This window comes from Symphalangus syndactylus, chromosome 4 (genome assembly GCF_028878055.3).
Source record: "Symphalangus syndactylus isolate Jambi chromosome 4, NHGRI_mSymSyn1-v2.1_pri, whole genome shotgun sequence".
Classification (NCBI taxonomy): domain Eukaryota; kingdom Metazoa; phylum Chordata; class Mammalia; order Primates; family Hylobatidae; genus Symphalangus; species Symphalangus syndactylus.
In genome coordinates, this window is record NC_072426.2 from 55,332,034 (window position 1) to 55,354,375 (window position 22,342).

Sequence of the window (22,342 nt, forward strand, 5' to 3'; positions counted from 1 at the left end):
GTCTCTGTTGTGGTACCAGTACCATGCTGTTTTGGTTACTGTAGCCTTGTAGTATAGTTTGAAGTCAGGTAGCGTGATGCCTCCAGCTTTGTTCTTTTGGCTTAGGATTGACTTGGCGATGCGGGCTCTTTTTTGGTTGCATATGAACTTTAAAGTAGTTTTTTCCAACTCTGAAGAAAGTCATTGGTAGCTTGATGGGGATGGCATTGAATCTATAAATTACCTTGGGCAGTATGGCCATTTTCATGATATTGATTCTTCCAACCCATGAGCATGGAATGTTCTTCCATTTGTTTGTATCCTCTTTTATTTAATTGAGCAGTGGTTTGTAGTTCTCCTTGAAGAGGTCCTTCACATCCCTTGTAAGTTGGATTCCTAGGTATTTTATTCTCTTTGAAGCAATTGTGAATGGGAGTTCACTCATGATTTGGCTTTCTCTTTGTCTGTGATTGGTGTACAAGAATGCTTGTGATTTTTGTACATTGATTTTGTATCCTGAGACTTTGCTGAAGTTGCTAATCAGCTTAAGGAGATTTTGGGCTGAGACAATGGGGTTTTCTAGATATACAATCATGTCGTCTGCAAACAAGGACAATTTGACTTCCTCTTTTCCTAATTGAATACCCTTTATTTCCTTCTCCTGCCTGATTGCCCTAGCCAGAACCTCCAGCACTATGTTGAATAGGAGTGGTGAGAGAGGGCATCCCTGTCTTGTGCCAGTTTTCAAAGGGAATGCTTCCAGTTTTTGCCCATTCAGTATGATATTGGCTGTGGGTTTGTCATAGATAGCTCTTATTATTTTGAGATACGTCCCATCAATACCTAATTTATTGAGAGTTTTTAGCATGAAGCGTTGTTGAATTTTGTCAAAGGCCTTTTCTGCATCTATTGAGATAACCATGTGGTTTTTGTCTTTGGTTCTGTTTATATGCTGGATTACATTTATTGATTTGCGTATGTTGAACCAGCCTTGCATCCCAGGGATGAAGCCCACTTGATCATGGTGTATAAGCTTTTTGATGTGCTGCTGGATTCGGTTTGCCAGTATTTTATTGAGGATTTTTGCATCAATGTTCATCAAGGATATTGGTCTCAAATTCTGTTTTTTGGTTATGTCTCTGCCAGGCTTTCGTATCAGGACGATGCTGGCCTCATAAAATGTGTTAGGGAGGATTCCCTCTTTTTCTATCGATTGGAATAGTTTCAGAAGGAATGGTACCAGTTCCTCCTTGTACCTCTGGTAGAATTTGGTTGTGAATCCATCTGGTCCTGGACTCTTTTTGGTTGGTAAGCTGTTGATTATTGCCACAATTTCAGAGCCTGTTATTGGTCTATTCAGAGATTCAACTTCTTCCTGGTTTAGTCTTGGGAGGGTGTATTTGTCGAGGAATTTATCCATTTCTTCTAGATTTTCTAGTTTATTTGCATAGAGGTGTTTGTAGTATTCTCTGATGGTAGATTGTATTTCTATGGGATCGGTGGTGATATCCCCTTTTTCATTTTTTATTGCATCTATTTGATTCTTCTCTCTTTTCTTCTTTATTAGTCTTGCTAGCGGTCTATCAATTTTGTTGATCTTTTCAAAAAACCAGCTCCTGGATTCATTAATTTTTTGAAGGGTTTTTTGTGTCTCTATTTCCTTCAGTTCTGCTCTGATTTTAGTTATTTCTAGCCTTCTGCTAGCTTTTGAATGTGTTTGCTCTTGCTTTTCTAGTTCTTTTAATTGTGATGTTAAGGTGTCAGTTTTGGATCTTTCCTGCTTTCTCTTGTGGGCATTTAGTGCTATAAATTTCCCTCTACACACTGCTTTGAACGTGTCCCAGAGATTCTGGTATGTTGTGTCTTTGTTCTCGTTGGTTTCAAAGAACATCTTTATTTCTGCCTTCATTTCATTATGTACCCAATAGTCATTCAGGAGCAGGTTGTTCAGTTTCCATGTAGTTGAGCGGTTTTGAGTGAGTTTCTTAATCCTGAGTTCTAGTTTGATTGCACTGTGGTCTGACAGACAGTTTGTTATAATTTCTGTTCTTTTACATTTGCTGAGGAGAGCTTTACTTCCAACTATGTGGTCAATTTTGGAATAGGTGTGGTGTGGTGCTGAAAAAAATGTATATTCTGTTGATTTGGGGTGGAGAGTTCTGTAGATGTCTATTAGGTCCACTTGGTGCAGAGCTGAGTTCAATTCCTGGATATCCTTGTTAACTTTCTGTCTCGTTGATCTGTCTAATGTTGACAGTGGGGTGTTAAAATCTCCCATTATTATTGTGTGGGAGTTTAAGTCCCTTTGTAGGTCACTCAGGACTTGCTTTATGAATCTGGGTGCTCCTGTGTTGGGTGCATATATATTTAGGATAGTTAGCTCTTCTTGTTGAATTGATCCCTTTACCATTGTGTAATGGCCTTCTTTGTCTCTTTTGATCTTTGCTGGTTTAAAATCTGTTTTATCAGAGACTAGGATTGCAACCCCTGCCTTTGTTTGTTTTCCATTTGCTTGATAGATCTTCCTCCATCCCTTTATTTTGAGTCTGTGTGTGTCTCTGCACGTGAGATTGGTTTCCTGGATACAGCACACTGATGGGTCTTGACTCCTTATCCAGTTTGCCAGTCTGTGTCTTTTAATTGGAGCATTTAGCCCATTTACACTTAAAGTTAATATTGTTATGTGTGACTTTGACCCTGTTATTATGATGTTAGTTGGTTATTTTGCTCGTTAGTTGATGCAGTTTCTTCCTAGCCTCGATGGTCTTTACAATTTGGCATTTTTTTGCAGGGGCTGGTACCAGTTGTTTCTTTCCATGTTTAGTGCTTCCTTCAGGAGCTCTTTTAGGGCAGGCCTGGTGGTGACAAAATCACTCAGCATTTGCTTGTCTGTAAAGTATTTTATTTCTCCTTCACTTATGAAGCTTAGTTTGGCTGGATATGAAATTCTGGGTTGAAAATTCTTTCCTTTGAGAATGTTGAATATTGGCTCCCACTCTCTTCTGGCTTGTAGAGTTTCTGCCGAGAGATCAGCTGTTAGTCTGATGGGCTTCCCTTTGTGGGTAACCCGACCTTTCTCTCTGGCTGCCCTTAACATTTTTTCATTCATTTCAACTTTGGTGAATCTGACAATTATGTGTCTTGGAGTTGCTTTTCTCGAGGAGTATCTTTGTGGCGTTTTCTGTATTTCCTGAATCTGAATGTTGGCCTGCCTTGCTAGATTGGGGAAGTTCTCCTGGATAATATCTTGCAGAGTGTTTTCCAACTTGGTTCCATTCTCCCCGTCATTTTCAGGTACACCAATCAGACGTAGGTTTGGTCTTTTCACATAGTCTCAAATTTCTTGGAGGCTTTGTTTGTTTCTTTTTATTCTTTTTTCTCTAAACTTCCCTTCTCACTTCATTTCATTCATTTCATCTTCCATCTCTGATACCCTTTCTTCCAGTTGATCGCATCTGCTACCGAGGCTTCTGCAATCTTCGCGTAGTTCTCGATACTTGGCTTTCAGCTCCATCAGCTCCTTTAAGCCCTTCTCTCCATTGGTTATTCTAGTTATCCATTCGTCTAATTTTTTTTCAAAGTTTTTAACTTCTTTGCTATTGTTTTGAATTTCCTCCCGTAGCTCGGAGTAGTTTGATCGTCTGAAGACTTCTTCTCTCAACTCGTCAAAGTCATTCTCCGTCCAGCTTTGTTCCATTGCTGGTGAGGAACTGCGTTCCTTTGAAGGAGGAGAGGTGCTCTGCTTTTTAGAGTTTACAGTTTTTCTGCTCTGTTTTTTCCTCATCTTTGTGGTTTTATCTACTTTTGGTCTTTGATGATGGTGATGTACAGATGGGTTTTTGGTGTGGATGTCCTTTCTGTTTGTTAGTTTTCCTTCTACCAGACAGGACCCTCAGCTGCAGGTCTGTTGGAGTTTACTAGAGGTCTACTCCAGACCCTGTTTGGCTGGGTGTCAGCAGCGGTGGCTGCAGAACAGCGGATTTTCGTGAGACCACAAATTCAGCTGTCTGATAGTTCCTCTGGAAGTTTTGTCTCAGAGGAGTACCCGGAAGAGTGAGGTGTCAGTCTGTCCCTACTGGGGGGTGCCTCCCAGTTAGGCTGCTCGGGGGTCAGGGACCCACTTTAGGAGGTAGTCTGTCCGTTCTCAGATCTCCAGCTGCGTGCTGGGAGAACTACTACTCTCTTCAAAGCTGTCAGTCAGACAGGGACATTTAAGTCTGCAGAGGTTCCTGCTGACTTTTTGTTTGTCTGTGCCCTGCCCCCAGAGGTGGAGCCTACAGAGGCAGGCAGGCCTCCTTGAGCTGTGGTGGGCTCCACCCAGTTCGAGCTTCCTGGCTGCTTTGTTTACCTAAGCAAGCCTGGGCAATGGCGGGTGCCTCTCCCCCAGCCTCGCTGCCACCTTGCAGTTTGATCTCAGACTTCTGTGCTAGCAATCAGCGAGACTCCGTGGGCATATGACCCTCCGAGCCTGGTGTGGGACACAATCTCCTAGTGTGCCGTTTTCCAGGCGCCTTGGAAAACCACAGTATTAGTGTGGGACTTACCCGATTTTCCAGGTGCCGTCTGTTACCCCTTTCTTTGACTAGGAAAGGGAACTCCCTGACCCCTTGTGCTTCCCGAGTGAGGCAATGCCTGGCCCTGCTTTGGCTCACACACAGTGCACTGTACTGTCCTGCACCCACTGTTTGGCACTCACTAGTGAGACGAACCCGGTACCTCAAACGGAAATGCAGAAATCACCCGTCTTCTGTGTCTCTCAGGCTGGGAGCTGTAGACCGGAGCTGTTCCTATTTGGCCATCTTGGCTCCCGAATCGCCATGAATTCTTTCAATATTGCTTCTCTCTCTTACTCCCTTCTGAGGCTCCAACCACAGATATATATTGGCATTTTTATTACTGCTCCAAGTATGTCTTCTGCTGTTTTTCTGCATCTTAAATCCTATTTTCTCCATGTTGCAGCTTGAACACTTTCTGCCTCAATTTAGTAATTCTCTCTTCAGCTATGTCTAATCTGCTATTAATTCCATTTTTGGAATTTTAAAAACATTTATATTATTTAATATAATACAAGTACAGAAAACTTAAGAAAGTATACATAATGTCTATGAAATGAATAATCTTGGAAAGGACTACACATATCAAGAGCTATTCCAGAGCTCTATCCATGGTCCCTGCCCAATCACAGTACCCTCTAGCCCCTAGTAGTAGTCAATATTTTGACTTTTATAGTAATATAAACTTGTGAAAATTTTTTTAGCGTGAGGACATTATACTAAGTGAAATAAGCCAGCCACAAAAAAAAAAAAAAATAACTGTAGGATTCTATTTATACAAGGCTCTTAAAGTGGTAAAAATCATAGAGACAGAAAGTAGAATGGTGGTTCTCAGGAACTGATGGTGGCAGAGAGGGAATGGGGAGTTATGAGTACAGAATTTCAGTTTTACCAGATGAAGAGTTATGGAGAGGGATGGTGGTGATGGTGGACCGACATTATGAAGTATTGTACTGAATACCACTGAACTGTATGCTTAAAGTGATTAAGATAGTTAATTTTATGTTATGTGTATATCAACACCACCACCACCACCACAACAAAAAATATTAAAAAAAAAAAACCTATAGGATGATTTAAGTCTTTAAGAGGTGTGTCATCTTCTTTCTAGAAGGGATTCATTTTTGTCAGAGCAGGCGGTTTGATTTAGGGGAGATAGCCTTTATCCAATCTAAGATTTTGTTGATTGAGAGCAATATTTAGTTTTATGAAGGCTGATGTATTACTTGTTCACCTTTATTCCAATGGTATAGCCCTTTAGGACTTCTTGCTGAAAGTATGGAATGTTTACCAAGACCCCTCCTCCCTGGAAGACCTATACTCCTATTTGGTCTTCCCGGACTTGAAGCTGCCAAAAGGTTTACTCAGCTTGTTAGCCTTTTAGTGTTGCTGATGAATCAACAAGTGCCTCAAGGAGAAAAGCCGTACCACATGTTGAGTTAAAATCTCTAAATTTCCCTCATCTCCAGAACCCTGGCCTCAAGTACTCACTTCCTTGGTAGCTTTTAAACCATTTTTAAAACTCATTTTTTAAAACTAGCTTTTCTGGTTATTTTTATGAAGTTTTTCTGATATAAAGTAGTCTGCCATAGCTGGATGTGAAAATCTTACCTATGTCCTTTGGTCTTATTCATTTAGCAAGCATTTAAGCCAAAGATATAATTACAAGCATACTTTGGAGATATTGTAGGTTTGGTTCCAGACCACTGCAATAGAGTATCACAATAGAGCAAGTCGCATGAAATTTTTTATTTCCCAGCATATATAAAAGTTATGTTTACACTGTATTGTAGTCCATTTAGTATCTATAGCATTGTGTCCTTAAGAACAATATGTCTGAAAAACAAAGTACATACCTTAATTTCAAATATTTTATTGCTAATAAATGCTAATGGTCATCTGAGCCTTCAGTAAGTTGAAATTTTTTGTTGATGGAGTGATTGCCTCATTGTTGATAGCTGCCGACTGATCAGGGTAGTGATTGCTGAATGTTGGATTGATTGTAGCAATTTATTAAAATAAGACAACAATGATTTTTGCTGCATCAAGTGATTCTTCCTTTCATGAAAAATTTCTTTGTAGCATATGATACTGTTTGGTAGCATTTTACCCACAGTAGAACTTATTTCAAAATTGGAGTCAATCCTCTCCAATCCTGCTACTGCCTTATCAACTAAGTTTAGGGAATATTCTCAATATTTTGTTGTCGTGTCAACAATATTCACAGCATCCTCAGGGGGTAGATACCATCTCAAGAAACCACTTTCTTGGCTTATTCATAAGAAGCAACTCCTGATCTGCTCAGGTGGTTTTTGTTTGTTTGTTTGTTTAGATTGCAGCAATTCAGTCACATCTTCACACTCCACTTCTAGCTTTAGTTGTCTTGCTATTTCCACCAGATCTGTATTTACTTCCTCCATTGAAGTCTTGAACCCCTTAAAGTTAACCATGAGAGTTGGAATGAGAGTTTTCCAAACTCCTGTTAATGTTATTATTTTGCCTTCCTTCCATGAATCACAAATAATCTTCATGGCATCTAGAATGGTGAATTCTTTTCAGAAGGTTTTCAATTTACTTTGCCCAGATCAATCAGAGGAATCCCTTTCTATGGCAGCTATAGCCTTATGAAATGTGTTGCTTAAATAATAAGGCTTGACAGTCAAAATTACTCCTTGATCCATGGGCTACAGAATGGATGTTGTGTCAACAGGCATAAAAAACATTAGGCTGGGTGCAGTGGCTCACGCCCATAATCCCAGCACTTTGGGAGGCCCAGGCAGGCAGATCACGAGGTCAGGAGATAGAGACCATCCTGGCTAACACAATGAAACCCCGTCTCTACTAAAAATACAAAAAATTAGCCGAGCATGGTGGCAGGCACCTGTAGTCCCAGCTACTCAGGAGACTGAGGCAGGAGAATGGCATGAACCCGGGAGGCAGAGCTTGCAGTGAGCTGAGATCACACCACTGCACTCCAGCCTGGGTGACAGAGCGAGACTCCGTCTCAAGAAAAACAAAACAAAACAAAACATTAATCTCCTTGTACGTTGCCATCAGAGCTCTTGGGTGACCAGGTTCGTTGTCAATAAAGAGTAATAAATTGAAAATAATATTCTTTTCTGAGCAATAGGTCTCGAGAGTAGGCTTAAAATATTCAGTAAGCCATGCTGTAAACAGATGTGCTGTCATTCAGGCTTTGTTGTTCCATTTATAAAGCACAGACAGAGATTTAGCATGATTCTTAAGGGCCCTGGAATTCTCAGAATGGTAAATGAGCATTGGCTTCAACTCAACTCAAATTCACCAGCTACATTAGTTTCTAGCGAGACAGTTAGCTTGTTCTTTGAAGCTTCGAAGCCAAGCATTGACTTCTCTCTAGCTACGGAAGTCGTAGATGGTATCTTCTTCCAATAGAGGGTTGTTTCATCTACACTGAAAATCTGTTATTTAGTGTAGCCACTTTCATCAATCATCTTAGCTAGATCTTCTGGATAGTTTGCTGCAGCTTCTACATCTGCACTTGCTGCTTCACCTTGCACTATAAAAGTTAAGAAGATGGCGTCTTTCCTCAGCCTTCATGAACCAACCACTACTAGCTTCCAATTTTTCTTCTGCAACTCCCTTGCCTCTCTAAGCCTTCATAAAGTTGAAGAAAGTTAGGGCCTTGCTCTGGATTGGGTTTTGGCTAAATTAAGGAAATGTTGTTCCTGGTTTGATCTTCCATCCAGACTGCTCCAACTTTGTTGATATCAGCACTAAGGCTGTTTTACTATCTTATCATTCATGTGTTCACTGGAGTAGCACTTATTTTCTTCCTGAATTTTTCCTTTGCATTCACACCTTGGCTAACTGGCACAAGAGGCCTAGCTTTCAGCTTATCTCTGCCTTTGACATGTCTTCCTCACTGTCTAATCATTTCTAGCTTTTGATTTAAAATGAGAGACTTGTGACTCTTCTTTTCACTTGAACACTTAGAGGCTATTGTAGGGTTATTAATTGGCTTAATTTTAATATTGTTGTGTCTCAGGGAATAGAGAGGCCCAGGAAAGGGAGAGAGATGGGGGAGCGGCTGGTCATTGGAGCACTCAGAACACACACAACATGTATTGATTAAGTTTGCCTTTTTACATGAGCATGGTTCATGACACCCCAAAAACAGTTTTTTTGACCTGATCACAGGTCACCATAACAGATATAATAATAATGAAACTGGAATATTGTGACAATTACCAAAGTGAGCACATGATGTTGGAAAAATGGCACCGATAGACTTGCTTGACACAGGGTTGCCACAAACCTTCAATTTGTGAGAAAATGCAATATCTACAGAGAAAAGTGAAGCGCAATAAAACGAGGTATGCCTGTACACTGTTTAGTTGTTTTTTAAGTGGACTTCTAAAGCAATGCATGTACTAGACAATGTCTTAAACTTTGTGTATCCCTGTGCATATCCTTTTTTTTTTTTTTGAGACAGGGTCTCACTCCCATTGCCCAAGTGGGAGTACAGTGGTGCGATTATAGCTCATTGCAGCAGCCTCAACCTCCTGGGCTCAAGCGACCCTCTCGCCTCACTTTTTGAGTTCTCACTATGTTGTGCTGGCTAGTCTCAAACTCCTGGGCCCAGCTCACCTTGGCTTCTCAAAGTGCTGGGATTACAGGCATGAGCCACTGCACCTGGCCTACATACGCTTCACGGTTAGAAAGGATCTTACAGCTATCTGTTTGCGCTGTCTATGTATCACATCATGTTTTGTTTCATCTGTTAATGTTATTTAGTAATAATAATAAGTCTAAGAATATACTATCATGTTGAAAGAATTTAATTCCTAAGTTTTTATTTCTATGTTGATGTATATATGCAAAGGAATAAAATGTTCTAAAGTAAAAGAGAAGTATTAGCAGATTAAGTTCTCTCTCTCTCTCTCTCTCACACACACACACACATGCACACACACGCACACACACACAGCATGTAATATTTACAAAAGCTTTGATTAACACAGGGAGCTACATTTCCTATTGAACGGTATCGTGCTTACTGATATAGTACTCACCTGGTATTTATACAGTCAATAGGCATCTCTTTATAACTAACCCAAATATTACCACACCAGTGTGTGTAGAACTACAGGCAAGCTGCTCAGCAGGTACAGGGCACCGAAGCCACAAGATACAGAGAAGTCTTACAGCATGTCTTAAGCACTTAATCTCAAAAACAAATCCAAGTTATTCCATTAATTTCCATTTTCCCCTAATGTTTTACTTGTTATAATTTTCTACAGTCTCATTTTGAAAAAAAATTATAACATTGATCAGAATGGGCCTCCAACTTTTTTTCCCTGCCACTCCTCAACCCCTCTTTAAATTCTATGGTACACCTCTTTCATGCAAGTGATGTATTACCAATAATGGTAGTGTGCAAAAACTAAAATCTTAATAGTGCTATTTTATTTATTTATTATTTTTTGAGACAAGGTCTCACTATGTTGCCCAGGCTAGAGTGAAGTTACGTGATTTCAGCTCACTGCAACTTCCACCTCCTGGGCTCAAATGATCCTCCCACCTCAGCCTCCCAAGTAGCTGGGACTACAGGCACATGCCACCACTCTCGGCTAATTTTTGTATTTTTTGTAGAGACAGGGTTCTTGCTATGTTGCCCAGGGTAGTCTTGAATTCCTGGGCTCAAGTGATCCACCCACCTCAGCCTCTCAAAGTGCTGGGATGACAGGCATGAGCCACCACATCCGATCACAATATTAAAAAATACTTAAGAAGATCACCATTTAAATGCAGTCTATTTGGCATTCTTTTTTTAAATAAAAAAATTTACTCATTAATTCATTCATTTTTAAATGAATGGTTATTAAGCAGCCTATAAATTGAGTCTAACTTTTTTTGAGTGCAAGACAGCATACTACATATTAGATATTTTACTCTAAAATGAAAGTCAAGTGATCAAATAATGGATTATGAGACTATTAAAAATTCAAAATATCCATGGAAATTATAAAAACTGAGTAACAGAGAAAAATAAATGCCCATTCTATAAACTATACTATAGATATCATTTGGTGATATATTTGATAGCATAAGTTTTGGGTTGTACCTCTTCTGGAATCTTGGGCCATTAAGTCTCTAAATTACTTTTAATCTGTCCTAAAGCCTGCAAAAATATAAGATGGAATCTGGAGTTACACAGTAATTCTCATAGCCTTGCATGTGAATTATTTATTAAATTATTGAACAGTATTGCCATTTGAAACAATGCATAAACCCAGATCAATCTTTGGATTTGAAACTATTATTAAAATAACAGTTTTAAAGTATGAGGGAATAATCTTGATGTTATACCAATGATAGTTTCTGAATCATTTCCTTCATTTTTATACTAAAAATGACCAAGTTTGAAAATAATAGTAATATTACAAAATATGAGTCTTTGCCTAGGCTTAGAAGATATCCTATATTGCTATTTAGATTCTTTTCTCAAAAGAAAAAATTGCTTTCTACCAGGGAATTCAGTTATCTGTACCATGATGAAAAAATTTTAGTATTGCATGCCAACAGTGTCACCCAGGATCATCGAATTACCTGTTAAAGCTCCTGTAATCAGGCAGTTCTGCCTTTCCTTCAGGCTTGAATAGTTTAGGATATAAAGCTTCTAAAAGCTCTGGATCATTGCTAATGGCTTGTTCCCAGGGAGATTGATAGTACTTAGGGACAGCTGTGGTGTTGAATTTTTCAGGAGGAATTTCCTTCAGTGGTCCAGAATATCCTTTGGAAAAATATAGTAAAAGTAAGTAAACACTGTGCCCGAGAGTTACTAACCTCCACCTAACATTTTACCATGTTTGATTTTTCATGCTGGGATAAATTTATGAAGCATGCATCCTTTTCATGATCCCTTAGAAAACAGCAGTCTGCAAGTGTTAGACATTTTAGAGCTCCTGTAAGCTTATGGAACTTTAAAAAGAAACCGTTTTTCTTAATGTTTAATTTTTCCAAATTATACAGTTTTTTCTTGACTGTCTTAGTATATATATTTTTCCAGTAAAACTGTTCATTTAGTTTTCTAAAAATTGCGCTCCTTGCATTAATTCATACTAGACTTTAGATACCACAATTAATTAATTTAAAAATGTTAATATTGAGTGCCTATTGTAGTCTAAGGTAGGGGAAATCGCAATGCAGACAAAATCTCCCTCCTCCCAGAGCTGATTCTTTAGAGGTGATGTTTGGGTCTTGTCTATCTTCAATTGCTGAGTGCTCTGTAAAATGTTTGAGCTTCAAGAAGATGAAGTAACTTGTTTCCACTGCCTTATTCAGGCCCAGCTCTTCTTATCTCTCAATGTATCCATCCCCTGTTTATTTTGTTCCTCAAGATTTCTTACCTAGCCTTTCTGCTTCTGATCTCACCTCCCCAGTTTATTCTTCCCGTAACAGCTGGCAATGTTCTGTAAATACTGTTTAAAAGTCACGGAAACTCTTGGCATAGATCTTTAAACCTTTCTCACATGCATAGAGTGACACTCTTCCAGTTTTCTAAGGCACAGTTATCTACTTTCTGTTTACACTGCCATATTACCTAATTATATCCCTGCAATTCTCTCTTCCACCACGTCAAATCCATTTACCATTTGATGACTTCTACTTTTAGATTTCTCTGATGCTCTTTCCCATCTCTGCAATAATTTTGATTTTCTTCTGTCAAAGCATACCTGTCTTCTCTTTACACTAAAATGTTTGTCTCCTCCAAAAAAAAAAGCCCCTTCCTGATAATTCCATGTCTAAACAGTTATTTGTGATTATTTAGTTTTCTTCAGATTGCCTCCAGTATCTAATAGAAATCTTTTTTGGTAGGCTCCTTTTCTCCACTTACCACTTAAATACTGTTGTTCCTCAAAGCTCTTTTCTTACACAATGCACTCTACTCTACCTCGAAAATTCCATTTATATTCATAGCTTCAATTGTGACCTATGTATTGATAATTCTGACTTTTTAAAAAAATAATCAAGCCCTCTACTCAATTATTCCCTATATTTATCAAAGTAAATGATCCACTGGCACCCTTTATAACTTGTCTAGACCTAAATGCAGCCATTTTCTAATATATTCTGCTTCTTTTTCTATTTTAGTCATTTTAGCAAATGTTATCACTTTACTCTCAGATGCCCAAGACAGAGCATTATCTGAAAGTCTCCCTCATCCCCACAACAAATCACAAAGTGTTACCAACTATACTACCTAAGGATTTCTAAAATAGTGGCTCTCATATTATTGTGTGTCTGAATTATCTTGGATACGTATTTAAAATGTAGATAATAGGATCCTCCCTCCAGAAGTCTGGCTTCAGTGAGTCTCCGGTATGACCTAAAACTCCAATGTTTAACAAACTCTCGTACAAATCTTATGCAGGTGGTCTACAAACAGAACAACGAGGAACATTGTTCTAAAAAATTACATTTCCGTTACTCCTGCCCTGGGTCAGGCCCAGGTGTCTCTTGCCTGGGTGTTCGCCACAGCTTCAACATTAATCCTTTAGCTCTAACCCTCTCCCAGCCACCCTCCACACTGCTGCCCCAGGAGACCTTCCTAACTGGCCAGCTCTTTCCCTGCTCAGGGGACCTTAATGCCTCCCAGGACAAAATCACAACCACTCAGCATGACCCATGTGGCCCTTCTGCCCGTCCAGCCTCACCACCTGCTTTCTCCTTTCACACTCTTTGCTCCAGGACTATGGATCTAGTTACTTGTTGCTTGGGGTGCCCCTTCTGCCCCCCTACTTGGTCCGTTTATCTCCTGTGCCTGGACTGTTCTCCCTACTTCTTGTCATTTGCAAATTTCTATTGTAAGCCTTGGCTTCAGGTCACACTTCTATGCAGCCATTCCTACCTCCCCAAGGAAAAGAGTTCTCTTTCCTGTGTCTTGTCTATGTATATTATATGTAACTCTATCACCATGACTACCACATTTTATTTCCTATTCCTTCCCTGGAGTTGAACAGAGGTAAGACCTTTAAAAACTGGAAAATTTTAAGTTTTATAAAATTTTTTTTAAATTCCTCAAAATCCCACCACCCTAACACAAGTATTTAGTTTTGTGTATTTTCTTCCAGTTTTTCTTCACCCATAAACATAATGATCACATAACTTGAACATCTAGTGTAATATTATGTTTTTCCCCCAAATTTGTTTAAAATACTTTTAAATGTTTCCATATCATGTTCATAATTATTTTAAGGGTTTCATAATAATCTATTAAATTAAGGAACCATAGTTATGTAATCATTTCTCATTTTTGAACGTTCAAGGTTTTCTAATTTCTTTTTATAGATATCATTAAATAACAACTTTTATCTTTTTTGATATGCTGTTATCTACAGAAAAGAATGTGCTTATATTTAACCTCACAGAAATATTACAATTCAGCAATGCCATATGTCTACATTTCTTGTTTGATTTTTAAATATGTTTTAATATAACTGAAATTTAGATAAATTTTATTTTTACAGTATAATGGCATTTTCATACTCTTATTTATTCATATATGAAAAAAGTTGGCTTTTTGATACATAGTTGACTAATCACTAACAAATTAATTTGCTAAATTGGAATAATTATAGTTTGTTTACTGAGCTTATTGTACTTTTCAACTTATCTACTCAGAAGGAAGAATCCATTTGTACTCTTGCCTCATAGTAAACTACATAATAATACCCAAACTCCCTCTTTTCTTACTCTATATTGCATAGACATTTTCTAATATTTAATAATTGGATACTAGCTCTAAATAGGTACATAAATTAGTGCTTTAAAAATTTCTCGTAAGTTAAACATTGCATGTCCTCATTCATATGTGGAAGCTAAAAAAGTTTGATCTCCTAGGGGTAAAAAGTAGGACAGAGGATACTAGAGGCTGGGAACAGTAGAGAGAAGTGGGGACAAGAGAGATTTGTTAAAGAATGCAAAATTATAGCTAGACAGGAGGAATAAGTTCTAGTCTTCTATAACACTGTAGGGTGCTATAAGAATAATATATAGTTATTTATGTATAAATTTATATATAAATAATAATATATAGTTCAGATAGCTAGAAGGAGGATATTGAATACTTCTAACACAAAGAAATAATAAATATTTGAGATGATGGATATGTATCAAAACATCACTATGTACCCCAAGAATATGTACAATTATCACACGTCAGTTTAAACAATATTAATTCGGGCTATAACAGTTGCGTTAGAGGTACATCTTTGAGGTTCCATTAAATGAGAAAATTAAGATACAGAAAAGTGTGTTGAATATGCCATTTAATAAAGCATGCAGTTTTCTCCCCACAAAGTCTCTTTCTGGATATATATAAACATACATATACAACCACACACATATTTATTCCTGATGGTCAATAAAATGCACATATGATGTTGAATTATTTACACAGAAAGTGAAAACATAAATATACTTTGGACATTTGCTCTATCTCTCTATGTGAGATTAATTCTTCTATTCATTTTGTAATTCCATAGTGTACAGTCATGACTACATAATAAAAGTTCTAAGTGATGAGAGCACTAAATTGTATCAACATTCACTTTTCCACATGTCTTCTCTCTTTCCTATTTAATAAAAAAAAAAAACTCCAAAAAGTAAGCAGGGGTTGTGGTACAGTGGTTGGAGCTCAGATAGTATCTGCGTATTATATTGCATAAGAAGGATGTAAAGGTGGATGGGGAAAAACTTAACTTTAACTGAGTGCTTATTATGTGTTAGGGACTATACTCATACCATCACACTTTGCACAGTGACCCTATGAAGTGAGATTTCTTTCTCTATTTTACAGATTGAGGAAACTAGGGCCCAAAGAGATGTATTTCCTTTCCCAGCACAGTAGTAAAACAGGAAGACCCATAGGGTTGAACCCAGATATGTCTGATTCTAAACCTTATTTCTTTTCTCATGTGGTTGATGATGTAGATACAGACCCTATTACCTGCTTTTCTGCCATAACTTTTGTTGAAAGCTACCAGAGAACTTTATTAAAATAATCCATTTCAGAATTGTATGCATTTTAATTATGCCTAATTGGTTACCTTCAGTGTTATTTTGCTAAGTCTATCCATAGTTTTTCTCATCGTGCTCATTAAGAATGCTCTAATACCTTATTTTTAAATAATATTTAATGTTGTACAGGTGCTGTACCTGTATAACATTATCTCAAAATATTTACATATTTTCAAAAATAGTATTACATTTGAGAAAAATGCTAGGAGTACTTTTGCTAAATTTACTGTTTATTTTACAAAAATTAGACATATATCTTTAGTTTCAAGATCTAACTATTTTAAATTTTTGAAATCTATACATTACTCTTGAGGAAATGCTTGAATTTTCAAAGACACTATAGGTTACTTGGAAAAGTTGTCTAATTAGATAATGTAATTTTTTGAAAGATGTCCTATTTTAATACCCAACATTATTTATAAAAACTACAAACTGACTAAGGAGTTGATTCTCTTTTAAAATGGTAAACAAATGTATACTCTTTAGGAGCTGCATTGAAAGTCCTATGAGGGAACAGAGAATAAAAAAAAAAATCTCCATAAGGTCTGTTGGCATGAGGCACTTGTAAATTTGGTACCAGATCTGGGCTTAATTCTTTTTTGTTTTATTTATTTATTTTTTATAGAGATAGGGTCTTGTTACGTTGACCAGGCTGGTCTCGAGTTCCTGGCCTAAAGTGATCCTCCTCAGCCTCCCAAAGTGCTGGTATTATAGGTGTGAGCCACTGTGCATGGCCCTAATTCTTTTTTCTCTTGTAATTTTAATTTAAAAGATTTTTATTTTTAACTTTTGTGGGTACATAACAGGTGTATATATTTATGGGGTTCATTAGATATTTTGATAACAGCATGCAATGTGCCATAACTACATCAGGATAAATGGGGTATCCATCATCTTAAGCATTTATTCTTTATGTTACAAACAATCCAGTTATACTCTTTTAGTTATTGTAAAATGTACAATTAAGTTACTATTGACTATGTTCACCCTGTTGTGCTGTCAAATACTAGGTTTTATTCATTCTTTGTTGCTTCATAGACATTCGTAACCTCAACATCTTAATTTATAAAATGAGGACTGCAATTAATATGTCATAGTTACTGTGAAATTAAAGAAGGCAATATATATCACAGCACTTTATAAATTGTACAGTCCTATGCGAATAGGATTTCAATATAATTACAAATTACTTATTATAATTTTCAATATAGCAGGTGATTGACAGACCATCTAAAACAAAGAACATATGGCTACTATAAATGTTTTATGTGATTCCTTTAGGTCTGAATTTTTGCATTTGTCTTGTATTTATCCAAAAAAAAATTTTTTTTTTGAGTCAGGGTCTTACTCTGTTACCCAGGCTGGAGTGCAGTGGTGTGATCATGGCTTACTGCAGCCCCCACCTCCTGGGCTCAAATGATCCTCCTACCCCAGCCCCCCAAGTAGCTGGGACTACAAGTGTGCACCACCATACCCAGCTAAATTTTGTATTTATTGTAGAAACTAGGTTTCACCACGTGATCCAGGCTGGTCTCAAACTTGTGGGCTCAGGTGATCCACCCACCTCGTCTCCAAAAGTGCTGGGATTACAGGTGTGAGCCACCGTGCCTGGGGCCCAAAAAACATACTTAATGAGAAAAGATATATTATTTAAATATTATTTAATAAAGGCTTTAAATGCCTTGAGTCATATCATTAGGTACACAGAAACTTTATTGCTCTATTGGTAAGGGGATTGGTTACCTGGAGCAATGTTGTCTGGATTTGGAGGGCTTCGTGGATCTGGGGTGTTGGGAGGAGTCAAGGGGGCTTGCTGCGAACCACCTTCCAAGTTACTTCCATCCACTTTCCCATTCTGCATAGCAATATTGTGCTGTATTTAATCAAAAGTAAACTCTGCTGAAAACTTAAAAATGTAAGCACAATAATAGGAGCTATAGATGCAAAACTTCAATTGTATATTTATGATTTAAATGCAATGTCACTTCATTACTTCCTGGGACCTCAATAATTTTTTTCATAGTAAGATGGTTGTGCACTTGAATGAGAAGATTTACTGATATCAGTCTAAGATCTGTTTTATGATGACAGTCCACTTAATAATGATTAGAGCTGAAATTAATTGAGCCTTACTGTGTGCCAGGCACTATGTCTAGTGGTTCATACCAATAATTTCATTTTCTATTTAGAACATCCCTATGAGATAAATGTATTTAATTTTTGAATCCTTACTAATCTAATAATGTAGAGCATATTGGCCAAGCATTTGGCCTAGTAAATCTTATGTTCCATTGTATTTATATTTGGGCTTTAATTAGATTTTTTAGTGTATAGAAAGTTTAAAAATCTAACCTGAAATTTGAACGGCAATCATGTACTCCAAAAAAACAAAAATCATTTATATTTTAAGTTGCATAGACTTGCAAAAGGAAAAATTTGTGATTTTTAGAAAATAAAATGCTGAAAAAATGCTGAAAAAAAGAGCTGTCTCTGCCTGAGGTTAAAACTTATAGCAAAAATATTACAACTTTAAATATTTTTAAAACTTTAAACATCACATGCCTAATTGCAAACTCATCATCATGTTCACACTTTATTGCATACTGAACAAGCCTAAATATTTTAGCCTTGCACTAAGACCCGCCTACCTAGTCTCATCAGTTTTTAAAGATGTACCCTAAGCTTAAAACCAAGCCACTTATGATTCCCCAATTATCTTGTATGCTTTTCTACCTTTGATCATAGATCAAGATTCTCCCATTATCTTGTATGCTTTTCCACCTTTCTACCTTTGATCTTTGATCATAGGAGTTCCCCTAGCAAGAGGCCCCCTTTCCATCATTACCACGGTCAGATCTGTCCTGATTTAAAAAACACCCCTTCCCTTATTCTTCCTCCCCTTCCAATAAAAAGTTTTTTGTCTTTCTTCTCGCTGCTCCCATATCATTTACTATAATTCACCTTTAAAGTAATATTTTGTGTCCTGTTTCATTTACTAGCTTGTTAGCTACTTGAGAACAGGGAATTTCATTTTGCCCATATGTCTTTTACAAAGCCTAAGATGGTGCCTTATATAGCACAAGCAGTCAGCGAATATTAGCTGAATTTTTAGTGAATAAATAGCCAAAACCAGCTGATTCTTTTTCACTATGACATTTTTTAAAATGCCATCTTCCTTTTTCACTTTAGTCTTCATGCGCCTGTTATCCTCATTGCTCATACTTTATCATGTCATCATCTACCTTCTGTTCATTTTCCACCAAGCATTTTCCTTCCAGTCAGACCAAATACAAATGCTGATATGGCATTATTCCAATCTTTAGTAATTGTTCCTAATTGCCTAGTGAATAAAATGCAAACTCTTTTGCTTGGTAATGTAGATGTCGTACTCACCTCCTAAACATTACCTCTCATTCCTTGCAAACTTCCACAAGCCAGTTCCCCACTACTACCCTCTGCCCTCCTCAGCCCCACAAGCTGTTTCGCCTGCTTGGAATGCCCTCCTTTCTGTTCTTTACAGTAAACCAAATCCTAGGTTTCCTCTAAGACCCATCTTACAATTTCCCTCTTCTTTCTAACTAACTTCATCTACTGGAAATGTCTCCATATTCTGTATTATCTCAATACTTCAATAAAACCTATGCCACCTTCTCATGCTCTTTCTTTATTTGTTCCTGTTACCTGGGTTTTGGTATTGCATTTATGTCATTTGGAGTCCCCACCCTATTTATAATCTGGTTGAAGTCTAGTTGGCCACTGATGTGATTTGGATATTTGTCCCCTCTAAATCTCATGTTGAAATTTCATTTCCAGTGTTGGAGTTGGGGCCTAATGGGAGGCGTTTTCGGTCACGGAGGTGGATTCCTCATGAATGACTTGGTGCCATCCTTGTAGTAATTAGTTCCTATGAGAACTGATTGTTAAAAGGTACTTGGCACCTCCTCCCTCCTATCTCTTCCTTCCTTCCTCTCTCACCATGTGATGCCAACTCCCCTTTCCTTTCTGCCATGAGTGGAAGTTTCCGGGGGCCCTTACCAGAAGCAGGTGCTGATGCCATGCTTCTTGTACAGCTCACAGAACCATGAGTCAAATAAACCTCTTTTCATTATAGAGTACCTGGTCTCAGCTATTACTTTATAACAACATGAATGGACTAAGACGGGGATTGTGTGTGTGTGTGTGTGTGTGTGTCTGTGTGTAATATAACATTTTGCATTTTGAACTCAGCTCCTATCTTGAGTGTTGGAGTTAATAATTGACTAGATTACTATCTTTTTGTTTTTACTTCTAAACCGATACTACCTCTTTAAAAAGTGTAAAGTTCATGATAACTTTAATATAAATAAAAAGGCATTTGAGATAAATTTAGGAAGTTTAAATGTATAATGCACAAAGAATAACATTTTCTAAGTTCCTAGAATGTGTTCATTAAATGAATTTCACCTAAACTTACAAATAATTCTACCTATATTAATTTCTAGGAATTGTAATACCTTCTGTAACCTCTTCCTGGGGATTAATGATGAGCAAGAAAATCAACACTTTCTTGTTAGTCATTAATTATCAGGAGACACCCAATACCTCTACATCATCATTAAGAAAATAAGCAGAGCCTTATAATAGTTAGGTAGTAACCTATATAATTATAAGCTTTACATCATAGCATTCCATCATCTGCAATTCCTTTCAGAAAAGTTGGAAAGACAAATGAAAATATGTCTCTTTTTACCTCAGTTAAGTTGACCCTAAAGAAAACAAAACTAGAGCCATATCCTATAGATGACTATGTAAATTAAAAACGCATATAGAAGATTCTTTACATGATTTCTGTTAAAATATCAATAGAAATAAAAAGAAAGCTTCTTTGTCTGTTCTATGCTTTGTGCCAAACACATGGTAGAAGTTATTTTTTGAACAAAGCAAACATATATTTAGAGTTCCAATTATTTAGTGTGGTCTTATTTCAGAATTACTTTTAATAGTATACTTCCCATTTTCCCAGTAGTATTTTAGATTTCTAGTGATTCAAAAAATATAATATCCTTTTGCAGTGACTTATAAGAAGAGAATTTTAGTTATCATGAAGCATTCTTCCATTTTACTTTATTTTTGGTGGCCTATTTTCTTCACCCATCTCCATTTTGCCATTTTGGTTAAAAAATAGTTTATGAACTAGGCCTTCAAAATTGGCTCATGTAGCAAGCAATGTTCATTTCTTTTTAGGAACACATATTTACTATTATTACTGTTTGTGTCATAGAAAGTATATGTAGCTTGAATTTGCCAGTGTCCCTCACCAGTAGAATTCAAAGCTACACTTATTTTTTCTGTTTTTAAAATGGTAGTATTTGAACAAATGGCATTAATTACCAGGGGGGTGGTTTATATTTTCATTTATATGAGGTCTTCAACATTATACTAGAATAAGAAATATATAAAGCTGAGTTAAATTATTACTTTGACAACATCTGTTGCTCAAGAGAAGCAGTAAAAGTAAAAGCTTGTTCCAGAAAATATAGTCAACAAATTAGATTAATGTGGTATAAATCATATAAGGATCATTCAAGAACTAGATTATAAGTAAATAAAAGCTCTCTTATCTTTCAATGTCATTCGGTTTCTCTATCACTAGATAAAGCCCGTATTTATTTATCTTTGAGCTTGCAGCATAGTATCTAGAACATAATAGGCACCCAATAAATATTTGCCAAAAGTATAAATGAATATGAATGGAAATAGACCTGAGTCTAATAATATTTTTGAATTCCTGTCATATTAACATTTCAAGTTGCAATCTACAGCCTTGACAAAGTAAATGTATCATTGTACAATGTGGCTCACTATCTTCCTTAATGATTTATTGTGCAAGTAATTTTTTGAATTAAGATCAGGCAACACACAGATCATTAAAGACAGAAGGCACCTGAGAGAGCAATGGAGTGTGTACCTTTATTTTTAAAATGAGGGGGAAAATTCAGAAAGGCAAAAAAAAAAAAAAAAGGCAACCCTTTTTGAGTTAACGTTAAATCACATGGCTGGTGGGACAGCCAGGACCAAACCTTGGTCTCCTGATTCCCAGGCAAGATTTTCCTTTAATTACACCATGAGAGAAGTTGGTGCCAAGAACTCTAGAATTCTGACAGCTGAGTATCAATCTTCTTTATTATGGTGTTGCTTAAGTCAAATGAACATACTTCCTTGAATACTACTTTCCTTATTTTGAAAGAAGAGTAAAATTCATCACACTTTAGAGTATGTTATGTAACTCAATAAAATATGACTTTATTGCATACATTATTATTGCTTATTGCTTTGAGTTATTTATTAATATTTAATTATTTATTTCAATAAACCTGTTTGGGGTCATTTTATTTATTCAGTGCCCAGTCTTCTGGGAATAGTGAAAAATTGTCAAGACATGTTCTTATATATATTATGTGTAACCAGAACACATTCGAACACAGGTGTATAAAATTATAATCAATAATTTGAACTGGTAATTTTGAATTTGAACTGGTAATAATTTGAATTGGTAATTTGAATTGGTGATAAGAGAATATGTTGTGTTCATAGGGACATTTTAAATCTTATTGAACCTTTCTTCAGAATTGTAGTTAAAGCATTATTCCTAGAGATGTAAGTGGAAGTTATAAAAACTGACATTATTCATTTATTCAAACGTCTAAACTTGTAGATGACTTTTCAAAGACTTCCTTAAGCCACCTTATTTTGTACTACTCCATAGA

At 36.8% G+C, this 22,342-nt stretch overlaps 1 protein-coding gene across 1 annotated transcript in view; it reads right to left on the reverse strand.

The window, feature by feature from the left end:
* The window catches only part of MYOZ2 (myozenin 2), a 51,074-nt gene that overhangs the window by 12,120 nt on the left and 16,612 nt on the right, over nt 1-22,342 (reverse strand). The window contains exons 4-5 of the mRNA XM_055274715.1: nt 17,340-17,469; nt 11,124-11,307 (exon numbers count right to left, since the gene is read on the reverse strand). Of these exons, the coding sequence (XP_055130690.1) occupies nt 11,124-11,307; nt 17,340-17,469 (314 nt within the window). The remainder of the gene's footprint in view (nt 1-11,123; nt 11,308-17,339; nt 17,470-22,342) is intronic.